The 18,075-nt window shown below is 43.4% G+C and overlaps 1 protein-coding gene across 1 annotated transcript; it reads right to left on the bottom strand.

The window, feature by feature from the left end:
* Positions 1-2,333: 2,333 nt before the first annotated feature.
* LOC311119026 (class A basic helix-loop-helix protein 15-like) lies at positions 2,334-16,830 on the bottom strand. The gene is made up of 2 exons (XM_084193781.1): positions 16,722-16,830; positions 2,334-7,061 (listed from the first exon to the last, which is right to left on the bottom strand). Exon 2 carries the CDS (start codon positions 7,019-7,021, stop codon positions 6,452-6,454), a length of 570 nt encoding a protein of 189 aa, XP_084049907.1. The 5' UTR covers positions 7,022-7,061; positions 16,722-16,830; the 3' UTR covers positions 2,334-6,451.
* Between the last annotated feature and the right edge of the window lie 1,245 nt (positions 16,831-18,075).

Raw genomic sequence — 18,075 nt, 5'->3', positions numbered from 1 at the left:
TATCAGGTGACAGACTGGGCCATTGACTACGGTATCTCCGGAGGGACAGACAGAGAGGGTTGGCAATACGCAGCTGATTTCCCAACGTGAGTATATCTAACCTTCCCCAATACATCTTCATTGGTCTATCTATCGCATACCAAGCTGAATCCTTTCCCTGCATGAAAGCAGCCATGATGTGCGTTTGTTTCCATCACTATCTTGTGTTTTCTCTCCCTCCCTCTGTATGTACTCTTCCAGGTCGTATCATGGCCACAAGACCTTGAAGGACTTTGTTCGTCGTAGGCGATGGGCCAGGTACTGTATGTTACTACACAACAATGGCCCTGTTCCCTCATCACTGGTTGTTTAGGAAGCACACTATGGTCTGTAAGCTCAGATCTAGGATCAGTTTTACTCTACCTAAATCCTAACCTTAACCATTGGGGGAAGGAAACAAAACAACTGACGTTAGATCAGCGTCTAGAGCAGAGTTCTTCAATCCCCGTCCTGAGGACCCACAGGGAGTGCATGTTTTTGCTCCAGCCCAGTACTTACACACCTAATTCAACTATTGGTACACTGGTCTAGGTGCAACTTAACTCCTATTTGAACAACCCTTGTATTTCCTCTGACAGGAAGTGTAAACTGACGACCACAGGGCCGTGGCAGGAAGTCCCACCCATCCCGTTGAGTGACGTGACCATCATCCCGTGTGGAGCTCAGAGCAGTGTTGAGCCGATCCCTCTGTGGGCCATCAGTAACAAGGGAGACGTGCTCTGTAGACTGGGGGTCACCCTACTGACGCCTGCCGTGAGTCACACACACAATATGGAAACATACAACACACATGTCCACACAGACATTGTGGTTGATAACAGAAGTGGTTGTGTGTGTTTCTAGGGGACGTCGTGGCTCCACGTGGGCACAGACCAGCCCTTTAAGTCTATCTCCATCGGTGGGGCCAACCAGGTGTGGGCCATCGCCAGCGATGGCTCTGCCTTCTACAGGAGCTCCGTGTCCACACAGAGCCCTGCAGGTCAGTCAGAGAATCATGCAGAACCCACACATTCTGACAGAACCCAGGGGTCCTCCTTTCAGTCCTGTTGTGTCTTACTGCTAATCAACAGTTCAGTCAAATCCCTCCAATGTATTTTTGAAGCCGTTTTTACATCAGTCATAAAGTGCTTTACAGTAATAGCTTAATTACCTCTCTCTGAGTTCTGGTTCCTATCACAGATATGGACCTAATGATGAAAGTACTCTAATCACTGGCTGGTTAATGTACTATTGCCACCTGCAGGAGTCTGCTGGTACCACATCCCCTCTCCAGCCAGGCAGAAGCTCCAACAGGTGTCTGTAGGGAGGACATCAGTCTACACTGTGGATCAAAATGGTACTACAGACAAGAATGTCATGACTTACTATGACATGTACCTTTATTATTGCCAGACGTCTATTAGTTGAACCATCTCTTCTTTATTTTTGTCATGATTTTAATTTGGTGCTCTCCGTCCAGGTAACCTTTGGTTCAGACAGGGCCTGACTCCCAGCTACCCCCAGGGATCGTCATGGGAACACATCTCCAACAATGTACGGAAGGTCTCCGTAGGACCTCTGGACCAGGTGAGCAGAATCTACAATCTAAAACCTGGGTGGTTGTTGTCGGCAGTAATGAATGATAATGACTTTCTCATTGTTGTTGTGAAGGTGTGGATCATAGCTGACAAGGTGCAAGGCAGCCACAGTCTGAGCTGTGGGACAGTCTGTCACCGTCTTGGGGTTCAGCCCATGGAGCCCAAGGGACAGTCCTGGGACTACGGCATCGGGGTGAGACCCTTAACCTTACCTCTAACCCACCAACCTGCTTCTGAGACACCAATGACTTTCAACAGAAAGGTTTTCTTGGTGGGGGGGCTGTCTGACTCTCTCTCTCTCTCTCTCTCTCTCTCTCTCTCTCTCTCTCCCTCTCTCTCTCTCTCTCTCTCTCTCTCTCCCTCTCTCTCTCTCCCTCTCCCTCTCCCTCTCTCTCTCTCTCTCTCTCTCTCTCTCTCTCTCTCTCTCTCTCTCTCTCTCTCTCTCTCTCTCTCTCTCTCTCTCTCTCTCTCCTCAGGGTGGCTGGGACCACATCACTGTGAGAGGGAACTCCATAGAGGCTCCCCGTGTCCGTATGCCCTCCCTGACATCCTCCCTAAGGGACCCCCTCCGCCCCCCTCCACCCCGCAGCCTGGTCCCCTTCAGGAACACAGAGGAGGAGAATGGGAACGCTGTCAGCTGTTAAACACACACATACACACATACACACACACTTACATACACACACATACATACACACACACACATAAACACACACACACACAAACATACACACACACACACAAACACACACACACATACACATACACATACACACAAACACACACACACATTCACATTCACACACACATACACACACACACACACACAAACACACACACACACAAACATACACACACACACAAACACACACACAAACAAACACGCACACACACACAAACAAACACACACACACATACACACACACACACACATACACACACTCACACACATACAGTATTTGCCAGTGGACACTGTATCTCTGTTCTGTCTTCAGCCCAACTCTCTCTACAAAAAAACGCCACAATGCAACTACTCCACCATCCACACTGTACTGTAGCTCCCAGCTCCAGCCTCAACCTCTAAGTGTCTGAAGTCAAACTCTTCTTCTGTCCAATCACCTGGATGTGTTCAATGACCTTTGAACCCTAGCTCTGTGCCCTCAGCTTGACTCAGCCAATCACCTTCTCTCTTCACAACTAGCAGGTCATGTTCAACATTTCCCACATAGCGCACTAGTCATTTTTAAACAGTGTCACTCAGTCTTTGAACATTGCATCATTGTTATTTAAATCTGTGGTCTTAAGATAACTTTTTGTTTTATTTATTGTTTTTGTTTGGTTTAAGTTTTTTTTTCTGTGTGTGTAGGTGTGTAGGAGTGTATGTGTGTAGGTGTGTATGTGTGTATGTGTGTACAGTACTGTATGTGAATAGATGTTTTGTTTATGTTATGGTGGTGATGGGTTTAACCTTTTAAAAAGAATGTAAGAAGTGTTTTCTGGGGTATTCAATGTGATTGGGGTGATGTATGATTCTGTGAAGGTGGGCGATGTATGATTCTGTGAAGGTGGCGATGTATGATTCTGTGAAGTTGGGTGATGTATGATTCTGTGAAGGTGGGTGATGTATGATTCTGTGAAGGTGGGTGATGTATGATTCTGTGATGGTGGGTGATGTATGATTCTGTGAAGTTGGGTGATCGGTAAGACAGTATCAGTATTTTTGACTGATTCTGTTCCAAGAAGTTACTATACTTCCTACTTTGTACCTGCTTTGTACCTGCTGGAGCCACATCAAAAACAATAAGGGTTTATTTACCGAGAATAATTTTGTTTATTAATGTTTGATAGCACATTACGCTTTTACAGTTATATGCCTTTCCCCTGAATGGTTTGTATCTTTGATTAATAGTTTCTATGTCCATGTTCCTAGGGGACAGTTTTTTTTTCCGATAACATTTTCATGTTACTCTTGAAAAGAAAGAATATATTCTTATTTTCATGAAAAATGTGCAATGTGTAGTTCTACACTGGAACAAAGTGTGAATTGCTTGGAAAGTGATGTGTCTTTGAAAGGCTTAAAAGTTAATTTGTTTATTTCTCAGGAAAATAAGAGTTAACACTATTACCTGCATATTTTTGACCTCCTATGATTGTAGCAGTACTGACTGGCAGGCAACACAGGTGTAGGTGGAAATAACAAATATATATTTTTGTTATAAATCTGTATGCGAGTATAGTATAAATGTTTTAATTGTGATATTTCAAGGTTGGGTAATTGTACGTTGATATATAAAAAACGTAAAATATCAGTCATATTAAGTCGTATTAACTATTATCTATAAACCACAAAGGCTGAAACTATCCCGTTTGGGCATTCATTCATCTTCCTGCTGGAACTGAAAGATGAAGATCCAATAGTGACTGATATACTGCAACTACAAATCATTAATTGTACAGAAAACTGGATGTCTGTGAATACTGTCACTTTATCTTCCTATGGCATTTCCTAATACAAAAAGGGCATTGTTTGATAATGTCACTGACTACATACTGCTGTTACTACAGTACAGGAGGGACACATGCTTTTCATGCTAGTGTACCCCCTTCAGATCCCAAGCTATAATTGTAATAAGTCTAGTGGAGGACTTTTCATTTGAGGATTCCATTGCTTTTATTGATTATAGTGTAAACTAGAATACTATAAGCAGGTACTGTCCTAACCCCAACCAGGCTGTTATCGGTGTATATATTTATTCCTTCCTAATAGTGTGCATGGTCAATGTCCTCTCAATAAATGTGATTATTGATAAGGAAGATTCTTGTTTTACATTTTTCAATTCACACTTTTTTGGAGTCTCAGGAGAACTCTCAGGTTTACAAAGATATTACAGAAGTATCGTTCAAACACACATTGTAAGAGCAACATAAATATGTCTTCCATATCAAAATCACCTGTTACACACACACCACTGTTCTAATATAATATGCCATTTAGCAGACGCTTTTATTCCAAGTGACTTACAGTCATGCTTGCATATGTTTTACGTATGGGTGGTCCCGGGAATCAAACCCACTATCCTAGCATTGGACGCACCATGCCCTACCAACTGAGCTACAGAAGGTGATTTTCCAGAACTATAAAAACACAAGATACCATAGGGTCATAGAGATAAAACAACTGAGGTCAACACATACTGTACGTTTTGGATCTGTGCAGAGCCTGTGGTCTAGCGGTAACGCTGCCAGCTTAAAAGCATATACACTCCTCTCCCCACCAGAGGCACGAGTTCAATTTCCCCCTTCAAACTGTTTGTCCCACCTACCTTTCTTCCACTCTGCAATTTAATAACTGTGTAAACCCCCCACCCCCCAAAAAATATATACTTACAAATATGTTTCTAATAATTTACACTTCATTTAAATTACGGTGTGTTTTCTTTCCCTTCCTAAAACAGGACAGTATTTGACTAAAGTATGTGGGACCAGTATAGGTAAGCATGTCCTTGTCCTGTATGTGACTGTTGTGTCCAGAGGCAGTGCTCAGCTAGGAAAACAAACATGGGTCCTAAAAGGTTGAAAACATTTATTTATCTACAGCAGGGGTGGCCTGTCCTATCTACAGCAGGGGTGGCCTGTCCTAACTACAGCAGGGGTGGCCTGTCCTATCTACACAGCTTGGGCCCTGTGGGCTACAGTGTATGCTGGAGAATTAAACTTGTCACGGATCCCCCCGGTACCGGTACTGCTGCTCATTCCATTCACCAGCTCCAGAGGTCTACGTCACCGGCCTTCTAGGTGTCACTGAACTAGATCGTTACCACCAACCCCAGACTGTCTTGTCTCATTACGCACACCTGGTTCCCATTCCCCCTGATTAGTATGTCTATATATGTGCCCTCTGTTCCCCGTTGTCCTTGTCGATTATTGTCCCATGTCCGCTGGTCTCGTGAGTACCGTGTATAGTGCTCTTGTTGTTTACGGGTCTCGTCCCGTGTATTGTGTAGAGGTTACACCTCGCTCTTTGTTTGGGTTACATCCCTTTGATATACAGTATATTACGTGTTTGTGTTGGGTGGAGTAAATAAAACCCCTAATACGTATTCCTTCGCCTGTCTTCTAATCATTATACAACGTGACAGAACTATACTTTGACAATCAGTTATTTTACATTTCTGACCAATCAGGTAACTACAGTTAATCGCCAGCTAGAAAAATGACAGAAAATAAAAAAAACTATGAAAAAAAACAGATTAAATAAAATGGCGCTGGTATGTTCTTTGACTTGGGCCGGTCAGAAGTCTGTTCACACTTGGTTCTCACCACCAATCAGAATCAGAATCCCACATGAGATGAACTTTAAGTTCCACTGTTCTAGAAGTTATAGCATGGTCCTTTGGGGATTCTGTCTGTCACAGTTCTGGCTAGGCCTATGTCTAGTCTGGCATAGTCCACAGGCTGCTGGTGCTCTTTGCTTCAGCCAGCCAGTCAGGTAGAAGGACACTGTCTGTCTGCCTGTCTGTCTGTTAGAGTTACTGAGGCAAGTTCTTGTGTGCTCCATTTAGTGCATGGTGATGTCAGGTATGTCACTATAGCACACTAGCTTGTCGGAGTATAAGGCTGCATCTCAGATGACCCCCTTTCCCCATACAGTGCACTACTTTTGGCCGTGATCATAAACAGTAGCAGTGTACAATATGGGAGACGGGTTTCAGTTGAGATTCACTCCCCAAGTCAAGCCTGGATGCTTCAACTATTTGGCTGTGCAGTTAGCACCTGCTAGCTGTTAGCTTTCCTGGCTGATGCTGTGGATCTGGGTGAGGAACTGAAGCTAGCTGTTAGCTCTGCTCGCTGAAGCTGTGGATCTGGGTGAGGAACTGAGACAGGCTCTCATCCCCGTCCTCCTCCAGGTGCCGCTGGTAACACTGGAGCAGTCTGGCGGCACTAGCCTCTGTCGGTGTCTCCCCGGGGGGCAGGTGGGCGCTGGACATCCCCAGGATGATGGAGGTCAGGGACTTGATGTAGTTCTCGGCCAACGTCAGCGTCTCGATCTTGGAGAGCTTCTTGTCCATTTTGACATGCGGGATGGCCTCTCTGAGAGCCTGGAAGGCCTTGTTAAGTTTGTGCATGCGCTGGCGCTCCCGCTCGTTGCTCTCCAGCCGCCGGAGGTTGCGTTCTCTGTTGCTGTTGTGAAACCGTCGGCGTCTGTGGGGGCCGTGGGTGGCGCCTCCACCTCGCTCGCAGTCCCCGCCCCTCAAGACGCCTCTCCAGGAGCCTCCAATACAGACCGAGGCCTCAGAACCCTCCTGTTCGCTGGTGCCTGGTTCACTGGTCTCTGGTTCAGGGTCCAGGTCTGCCTCGGTCCAGGGTTTTCTGGATGACTTAGCGGCCTTCCCTTTAGACTTCATCCTTCAGCCTGATTCAGTTACCCCTCTTCCTCACAACAGCCTTGAAAGACAACAGACACAACAACTGGTTATAGAAAGGACTTGTCAAGGAAAAGATAAGCAAACAATGGGCAGGGCCTTTGCCCTGAGGGCTACAGTGTTACAGATTAGTTTCAACTCACAAGTTGGAATATGCAGCTTTTTGATCACCATTTTCCCCTTCCACTCTCAATTCAAATCATCAAATCAAATTTGATTTATCACATGCGCCGAATACAACAGGTGTAGACCTTACAGTGGGCGGCAGGTAGCTTAGTGGTTAAGAGCGTTGTGCCAGTAACCGAAAGGTCGCTGGTTCTAATCCCAGAGCCCACTAGGTGAAAAATCTGTCGATGTGCCCTTGAGCAAGGCACTTAACCCTAATTGCTCCTGTAAGTCGCTCTGGATAAGAGCGTCTGCTAAATGACCAATTATTTATATTATATTACAGTGAAATGCTTATTCACAAGCCCTTAACCAACAATGCAGTTTTAAGAAAATATTTACTAAATAAACTAAAGTAAAAAAATTAATAAATAAAAATAACAATAATGAGGCAATATACAGGGGGTACTTGAGTTTGAGTCCTTATTACTCATAAAAACCACTAGGAATTGACAAACCCAATGAAGTTATAAAACGCTGATTACACTGTTATTACATTGTAATTAACTAATGGAACTAAACCTGCTGTTTATGATGATTAATGATGAGGAATGCATTACATTAAGACAGAAATATGGCCTTTTTAAGAATTGTTTTTATTCGCTGTTTTAAATGAAGATGTATTTTCTTTTGATGTGAAGACAAATGATAGAAACACAGTGTCTATCTAATCAGCCAGTGTGTCCACCTCTCTTATCCTACTGCAGGCTACCCAGGGCCCAAGATAATACCCAACTCAAGGTTACTCTCTTATTACAGACAGGGGCCAGAAAAGAACAGCATGATTTTGGGGAGAGAGATTTTGCTCTGTGTACTCCATCTCATAACTAAAAAGGGCAATCTGCAGTTCAAACAAAAACAAAGCGCTCACCCCACCACTGATTTGGTAAACCGCTGAGGGATGGGGCTGAAGAAATGTTACCACTTTCAAATTCATAAACAGAGCTATGAATGCAAGGACAGACCATCCATGATATCACAGTTATAGTTTTAACCATGCCTTGAGGCTATACAGTGTTTGTTTACAATTAAATAGTTTACAAACAATTGAGTAAAACAAGGGTATATTCTGGGTTCTGATGGGGTACAACAGTTCCATGTAGCAATCGCAGATGTCGCAACTGCAGATTGCTCCTTTAAATTGCAGATTGCTGTGTGAGATTAACAGTAAAGCTGTCTGAGATATAGGCTATCTATGATGTGTAACGTGTGTCTGTGTGGAGGCTGTTGGCCTCTACTGTTATGCTTCATCAGACACCATGCATGTACCATGGTAACAGGTGAATTCACTGCAAGGGGCTGTTCTGCTATACAGCAAGTTATTCTAACAGTTTTTTCACATCATAAAACCAACTACACATTGTTGTATTTACAGAAAGTATACATTCAGGATTATTTCATTCAACATGTTTCTTAAATACTTCAGGATTATTAGGGGTGATGATAGGGGAGTTGGGTAACAAAGTAACACTTTTAGGCTTTTTCTTATTATGAAAATATTATTAGGGTTAGATTGATAATATTTTTATACAAACAACATACATATGGCAGCTACCATTACACACTGTAAGTCCATTTCTAGGCCATACCAGTCGTTACATTTTTTTAACCGAAAGTGGAGGGAGTGAAACATCACAACTGACCCAGTAGGCAGGGTTCCATGTAAATGGCTGCAGGTAAATGTAACACTGTCTTCAATGGTAAAAATGAAGGGTAATTGAAAAACTAAAAACACATTTGAAACAGATATTTCGATGATAATACACTAAATTGACAACAAATATATTTACATTTGATCTTTTAGGCATGTCATATTGACCAAAAACCCAAAATTGACCAAAATTGACCAAATGATTTTTCTAAGGTATTATCTAAGTTGTTGTGCTAAACTTGATGTAAAGAAGTGAAACGTTATATAATTATGTGAATTTGTCTAAATACCATATAAGGTTTTAGGTACTGAGTTACAACTAACCCCCCACATAGGAGCCTATATCCATCTGAAAATGAAACAATAATTGTTGTCATCAACATTTCAAATCAAAAGACCCCATCTTACTGATAAACATGACACACAGTCAGGTCCATAATTATTGGCACCCATGATAAAGATGAGCTAAAAATACAGTATAAAATAAAGACTGAGTTATATTGTATGCTCAAAAAAAGTTGGATATTATATTATTTTATACTAATACAATTACTCAGAGAAAGATTTTTAAGTTTAAAAAAAATCTACAAAATATAGAGGTCAAAATTATTGCCACCCCTGTTTTCAATACCTTTCAATACCTCACCTTGCGAGGATAACGGCACTGAGCCTTTTTCTAAAATGTTTTATGAGATTGGAGAACACATTAGGTGGGATATTAGACGATTCCTCCATACAGAATCTTTCCAGATCCTTGATATCCTTTGATATGAAGTCTCTAGGTTTTGCTCGCCCGATGTAGAGTACCTCATGATAAGCTGTAGACCAAATCAAATCACATTTTATTTGTCACATACACGTGTTTAGCAGATGTTATAGTGGGTGTAGCGAAATGCTTGTGCTTCTAGCTCCGACAGTGCAGTAATATCTAACAAGTAATATCTAACAATTCACAACATATACCCACTACACACAAAACTAGTAAGGAATGGGATTTAAGAATATATACATACAGTATATGAACAAGCAATGACAGAGCGGCATGGACTAAGATACAGTAGAATATTATAGAATAGAATGCAGTATATACATATGAGATGAGTAGTGCAAGATATGTAAACATTATTAAAGTGTCTAGTGTTCCATTTCTTAAAGTGGCCAGTGATTTCAATAGGCAGCAGCAGCCTCTAATGTGCTAGTGATGGCTATTTAACAGTCTGATGGCCTTGAGATAGAAGCTGTTTTTCATTCTCTCGGTCCCAGCTTTGATGCACCTGTACTGACCTCGCCTTCTGGATGATAGCGGGGTGAACAGGCAGTGGCTCGGGTGGTTGATGTCCTTGATGATATTTTTGGCCTTCCTGTGACATCGGGTGCTGTATGTGTCTTGGAGGGCGGGTGGTTTGCCCCCGGTAATGCGTTCGGCAGACGGCACCACCCTCTGGAGAGCCCTGCGGTTGTGGGCGGTGCAGTTGCCGTACCAGGTGGTGATACAGCCCGACAGGATGCTCTCAATTGTGCATCTGTAAAAGGTTGTGAGGGTTTTAGGTGCTAAGCCGAATTTCTTCAGCCTCCTGAGGTTGAAGAGGCTCTGTTGTGCCTTCTTCACCACACTGTCTGTGTGGGTGGACCATATCAGTTTGTCGGTGATGTGTACGCCAAGGAACTTGAAGCTTTCCACCTTCTCCACTGCGGTCCCGTCGATGTGGATAGGTGGGTGCACCCTCTGCTGTTTCCTGAAGTCCACGATCATCTCCTTTGTTTTGTTGACGTTGAGTGAGAGGTTATTTTCCTGGCACTACACTCCCAGAGCCCTCACCTCCTCCCTGCAGGCGGTCTCGTCATTGTTGGTAATCAAGTCTACTACTATTGTGTAATCTGCAAACTTGATGATTGAGTTTGAGGCGTGCTTGGCCACGCAGTCATGGGTGAACACTATCTATCAAGAGAGTTTTCATTTTTATTTTTCGTAGCTGTCTATTTACCACCACAAACCGATGCTGGCACTAAGACCGCACTCAACGAGCTGTATAAGGCCACAAACAAACAAGAAAATGCTCATCCAGAAGTGGCGCTCCTAGTGGCCCGGGGACTTTAATGCAGGCAAACTTAAATCGGATTTACCTCATTTCTACCAGCATGTTTAATGTGCAACCAAAAGGAAAAAAACTCTAGACCACCTTTACTCCACACACAGAGACCCTTACAAAGCTCTCCCTTGCCCTCCATTTGGCAAATCTGACCATAATCCTATCCTCCTTATTCCTGCTTACAAGCAAAAACTAAAGCAGGAAGTACCCGTGACTCGCTCAATACGGAAATGGTCAGATGACGCGGATGCTAAGCTACAGGACTGTTTTGCTTGCACAGACTAGAATATGTTCCGGGATTCAACAATAAGTGCATCGATGACTTCGTCCCCACAGTGACCGTACGTACATACAGTATCCCAACCAGAAGCCATGGATCACAGGCAACATCCACACTGAGCTAAAGAACAGAGCTGCCGCTTTCAAGGAGCGGGACACTAATCGGGACGCTTATAAGAAATGTTCGAATGACACTGAGGGGCTGTGATTGTTTGCCTGAGGCTGATGCCGCGCAGGTGTTTGTACGCGTGTACACATGCATATACACAGACTAGCATTCAAACGCACACAAGTGCACACACACGGACACACACATACACATACACACATGTAAATAGTGCCACACATGCACTCAAACGTATTCTGTTGTCTTTGCTGTTATGATTTTGTTGTCCTCGATGTCTTTTGTTTTTGTTGTTTACTGTCTTCTCTTTTTTCTCTTTTGTTCATTTTGTTGATTGTTGTTGTTGTTGCATTGGGGGACGGTGGCTTGGGGGGGGGGGGGGGGGAATGGAGGGAGAGGTAGTTTTTTTGGGGGGGGTTCTCGGATGGTTGATGGGCAGCTCTTGGGGAACTGTGGGAGGATATTGGATGGTTGGTGGCCTGGCAGTTGGGCGCTTGGGCCGGTGGCCGATAGGTCGCTGGTTCGGGTCCCCGTTTTGACTTGGTGGGAGATCTGTCCATGTGCCCTTGTGGGTCGCTCTGGATGGGAGTCTGTTAGATGACTGAATGTAATGTAAATGTTGAGCGGCTTCACTGCAAGTAGATTGTATGTTTTAATATTCAATAAATATGTTTTTTGTTGTTGTTGTTTTTTATCCTGCTATTCCCTCAGACGAACCATCAAACAGGCAAAGCGTCAATACAGGACTATGATTGAATCCTACTACACCGACTCCGACGCTCGTCGGATGTGGCAGGGCTTGCAAACTATTACGGATTACAAAGGGAAACCCAGCTGCGAGCTGCCCAGTGACGCGAGCCTACCAGACGAGCTAAATGCCTTCTGAAGCATGCATGAGAGCACCAGCTGTTCCAGACGACTATGTGATCACGCTCTCCGTAGCCGATGTGAGTAAGACCTTTAAACAGGTTAACATTCACAAGGCTGATTACCAGGACGTGTACTCAGAGCATGCGCGGACTAACTGGCAAGTGTCTTCACTGACATTTTCAAACTCACTGACTGAGACTGCAATACCAACATGTTTCAAGCAGACCACCATAGTCCCTGTGCCCAAGAACACTAAGGTAACCTGCCTAAATGACTACCGACCCGTAGCACTCACGTCTGTAGCCATGAAGTGCTTTAAAAGGCTGGTCATGGCTCACATCAATACCATCATCCAGGAAACCCTAGACCCACTCCAATTCGTAAACCGCCCAAACAGATCCACAGATGACGCAATCTCTATTGTACTCCACACTGACCTTTCACACCTGGACAAAAGGAACACCTACAGTGGGGAGAACAAGTATTTGATACACTGCCGATTTTGCAGGTTTTCCTACTTACAAAGCATGTAGAGGTCTGTCATTTTTATCATAGGTACACTTCAACTGTGAGAGATGGAATCTAAAACAAAAATCCAGAAAATCACATTGTATGATTTTTAAGTAATTAATTTGCATTTTATTGCATGACATAAGTATTTGATCACCTACCAACCAGTAAGAATTCCGGCTCTCACAGACCTGTTCGTTTTTCTTTAAGAAGCCCTCCTGTTCTCCACTCATTACCTGTATTAACTGCACCTGTTTGAACTCGTTACCTGTATAAAAGACACCTGTCCACACACTCAATCAAACAGACTCCAACCTCTCCACAATGGCCAAGACCAGAGAGCTGTGTAAGGACATCAGGGATAAAATTGTAGACCTGCACAAGGCTGGGATGGCTACAGGACAATAGGCAGGCAGCTTGGTGAGAAGGCAACAGCTGTTGGCGCAACTATTAGAAAATGGAAGAAGTTCAAGATGATGGTCAATCACCCTCAGTCTGGGGCTCCATGCAAGATCTCACCTCGTGGGGTCAATGACCTGAAGAAAGCTGGGACCACAGTCTCAAAGAAAAGCATTAGTAACACACTACGCCGTCATGGATTAAAATCCTGCAGCGCACGCAAGGTCCCCCTGCTCAAGCCAGCGGATGTCCAGGCCCGTCTGAAGTTTGCCAACGACCATCTGGATGATCCAGAGGAGGAATGGGAGAAGGTCATGTGGTCTGATGAGACAAAAATATAGCTTTTTGGTCTAAACTCCACTCGCCGTGTTTGGAGGAAGAAGAAGGATGAGTACAACCCCAAGAACACCATCCCAACCGTGAAGCATGGAGGTGGAAACATCATTCTTTGGGGATGCTTTTCTGCAAAGGGGACAGGACGACTGCACTGTATTGAGGGGAGGATGGATGGGGCCATGTATCGCGAGATCTTGGCCAACAACCTCCTTCCCTCAGTAAGAACATTGAAGATGGGTCGTGGCTGGGTCTTCCAGCATGACAACGACCCGAAACGCACAGCCAGGGCAACTAAGGAGTGGCTCCGTAAGAACTCCAGACCTGAACCCAATAGAACATCTTTGGAGGGAGGTGAATGTCCATATTGCCCAGCGACAGCCCCGAAACCTGAAGGATCTGGAGAAGGTCTGTATGGAGGAGTGGGCCAAAATCCCTGCTGCAGTGTGTGCAAACCTGGTCAAGACCTACAGGAAACGTATGATCTCTGTAATTGCAAACAAAGGTTTCTGTACCAAATATTAAGTTCTGCTTTTCTGATGTATCAAATACTTATGTCATGCAATAAAATGCAAATTAATTACTTAAAAATTATACAATGTGATTTTCTGGATTTTTGTTTTAGATTCCGTCTCTCACAGTTGAAGTGTACCTATGATAAAAATTACAGACCTCTACATGTTTTGTAAGTAGGAAAACCTGCAGTGTATCAAATACTTGTTCTCCCCACTGTATGTGAGAATGCTGTTCATTGACTACAGCTCAGCATATTCTTTTTTTGGTAGTCATTTAGCAGATGCTCTTATCCAGAGTGACTTACATGAGCTTAAGTGCCTTGCTCAAGGGCACATCGACAGATTTTTCACCTAGTCGGCTCGGGGATTAGAACCAGCGACCTTTCGGTTTCTGGCACTACGCTCTTAACCACTAAGCTACCTGCCGCCCCACAATAGTTCAACACCATAGTGCCTTCAAAGCTCATCACTAACCTAAGGACCCTGGGAATAAACACCTCTCTCTGCAGCTGGATCCTGGACTTCCTGACAGGCCGCCCCCAGGTGGTAAGGGTAGGCAACAACACATCTGCCACGCTGATCCTCAACAGGGGGCCCCTCAGGGGTGCGTGCTTAGTCCCCTCCTGTACTCCCTGTTCACCCATGACTGCATTGCCAGCACGACTCCAACACCATCATTAAGTTTGCCACAACACAACGGTGGTAGGCCTGATCACCGACAATGATGAGACAGCCTATAGGGAGGAGGTCAGAGACCTGTCAGTGTGGTGCCAGGACAACAACCTCTCCCTCAACATGATCAAGACAAAGGAGCTGATCGAGGAGGGCCGAGCACGGCCCCATTCACATTGACGGGGCTGTAGTGGAGCGGGTTGAGAGCTTCAAGTTCCTTGGAGTCCACATCACCAACAAGCTATCACGGTCCAAACACACCAAGACAGTCGTGAAGAGGGCACGACAATGCCTATTCCCCCTCAGGAGACTGAAAATATTTGGCATGGGTCCCCAGATCCTCTAAAAGTTCTACAGCTGCACCATCGAGAGTATCCTGACTGGTTGCATCACCGGCTGGTATGGCAACTGCTCGGCATCCAACCACAAGCCGTTACAGAGGGTAGTGCGTACGGCCCAGTACATCACTGGGGCAAAGCTTCCTGCCATCCAGGACCTCTATACCAGGCGGTGTCAGAGGAAGGCCCTAAAAAGACTCCAGCCACCCAAGTCATAGACTGTTCTCTCTGCTACTGCACGGCAAGCGGTATCGGAGCGCCAAGGTCCAAAAGGCTCCTTAACAGCTTCTACCCCTAAGCCATTAGACTGCTGAACAATTAATCAAATGGCTACCCTGACTATTTACATTGACCCCGCCGCTGCTGCTACTCGCTGTTTATTATCTATGCATAGTCACTTTACCTCTACCTACATGTACGTATTACCTCAATTACCTCGACTAACCTGTACCCCCGCACATTGACTCGGTACCGGTACCCCCTGTATATAGCCTCATTATTGTTATTTTATTGTGTTATTTTTTATTTTTATTTTTTACTTTAGTTTATTTAGTAAATATTTTCTTAACTCTTATTTTCTTAAAACTGCATTGTTGGCTAAGGGCTGGTAAGTAAGAACTTCACGGTAAGGTCTACACCTGTTGTATTCGGCACATGTGACCAATAGAATTTGATTTGACTGTGTCTGCATGCGTCTGCATCCTTCTTTCGACTCAAAACCCACCACAGAGCTCTATCTTCATGTCATCTGACCATAGCACCGCTTCCAATCCAAGTGCCAACGCCGTTTAGCAATCCATGAAAATAGAGCTCTTTGGCCACACACACCAGTGGTGGGCTTGGCCTTCAAAAGAGCAATACATAATTATGAAGAAGAAACCTCATCCCTACTGTTAAATATGGTGGTGGATCTTTGAAGTTATGGGGCTATTTTGCTTTCACTGGTCCTGGGGCCCTTGTTAAGGTCAACGGCATCATGAACTTTAACAAGTACCAGGACATTGGTTGCCTCTGCCAGGAGGCTGAAACATGGCCGCAAGTGGATCTTCCAGCAAGACAATAACCCCAAGCACACATCAAAATCCACAAAGAAATGGTTAATTGGCCACAAAATCAGCATTTTGCAATGGCCATCTCAGTCTCCGGACTTTAACCCCTTTGAAAACCTGTGGTTTCAATTGAAAAGGGCAGTCCATAAGCGCAGACGACAGATATCAAGGACCTGGAAAGATTCTGTATGGAGTGGACTAAGATCCCTCCCAATGTGTTCTCCAATCTCATAAAACATTTTAGAAAAGGGCTCAGTGCCGTTATCCTCGCTAGGTTAGATATTGAAATGTATTGAAAACAGGGGTGCCAATACTTTTGACCCCTTTCATATTTTATATTATATATATATATATATATATATATATATATATATATATATATTACTTGTTACAAAAAATATATTTCTCTGAGCAATTGTATTAGTATAAAATAATATAATTTCCCCCCTTTCGTGAGCTTACAATATAGCTCAGTATTTGTATTATTTATTTTATACAGTATTTTTTTGCTAATCTTTATCAAGGGTGCCAATAATTATGGACCGGACTGTATATCATGTTTATCAGTAAGAAGGGGTCTTTTGATTTGAAATGTTGAAAAAACTGTGAACATCTTAAATTGATACAACTTCCATACATTTCCATAAAGAAAAAAGGGAATGGACAACAAATTGAAACTTAATTTACCTTTAAAATGAAAGTAAGATTCCCGTGTATGTAGAATAATCGTTATCACCGTGAAACATCGATAATATCCTCAGAATGAACGTTTTGGTTGAGTGGAAGAAGCGTCTGTGGTTCCTCTCCGATGATGAAAGATAACTGTAACATGTGACGTACCTGTCGCTGCTGTAACGTACACGTAGCGCTCGCTTAGCCAATGGGAGTGCGCTCCAACTCCGGACATGGTCATCTGTGCCCTGCACTGCCAAAAGCCTCGTTTACACCTGGGCTAAAATGCGTCCTTTGTCCAGATTTTATCCGCATTCTGATTGTGCCCACATTGAAGCTGTTGCATAAATGCAGCGATGGAAAAAGTACCCAATTGTCATACTTGAGTAAAAGTAAAGATACCTTAATAGAAAATGACTCAAGTAAAAGTGAAAGTCACCCAGTAACATACTACTTGAGTAAAAGTCTAAAAGTATTTGGTTTTAAATATACTTAAGTATCAAAAGTAAATATAATTTGCTAAAATATACTTAAGTATCAAAAGTAAAAGTATAAATCATTTCACATACAGTATATTAAGCAAACCAGATGGCACAATTGTTTTATTTTATTTTAATTTACTGATTATTTATTTACTGATAGCCAGCTCCAACACACATAATTATCAAACAAAGCCTTTGTGTTTAGTGAGTCCGCCAGATCAGAGGCAGTAGGGATGACCATTTTCCTGTCCTGCTAAGTATTCAAAATGTAACAAGTACTTTTGGGTGTCAGAGAAAATGTATGGAGTAAAAAGTACATTATTTTCTTTAGGAATGTAGCGAAGTAAAAGTAAAAGTAGTCAAAAATATATATAGTAAATTAAAGTACAGATACCCAAAAAAACTACTTAGGTAGTACTTTAAAGTATTTTTACTTAAGTACTTTACACCACCACATAAATGTGTCTCTTGTCCGTCCACTGTGTCCACATTGTGACCAGATATCATGGTCCTTCCCTGTATACAAATCATGCAAATTCATTGAAAGACCACTCTGGAGGTGGTCAGGAAAATAATATCCCAATTAGATCACAATGAGAATGTGGACATGCTCAAGACTGTTAGAACCAGGTATAAACAGGGCTAAAACTGCACTTTGTCAAAATCAATTAGAGGCTTTCCACGTGTCAGTCCACTTGTTGCACCCGCCCATTCATTGTCAGAGGGATTTAACATGATTTCTATGTTGGTTCATCTATTTTAACTGTTTCTTTTTCTATTTGCATTCACATCTCAGTGTGTGTGTGTGTGTGTGTGTGTGTGTGTGCGTGCTGGCGCGCACGTGTGTGTGTGTCCATGTGTTGCAGCATGGTATTACTTATCAGTGA

This window comes from Coregonus lavaretus, assembly GCF_964263955.1.
Source record: "Coregonus lavaretus genome assembly, contig: HAP1_SCAFFOLD_6028, whole genome shotgun sequence".
Classification (NCBI taxonomy): Eukaryota; Metazoa; Chordata; class Actinopteri; order Salmoniformes; family Salmonidae; genus Coregonus; species Coregonus lavaretus.
This window is presented reverse-complemented; position numbering and strand designations above follow the sequence as displayed.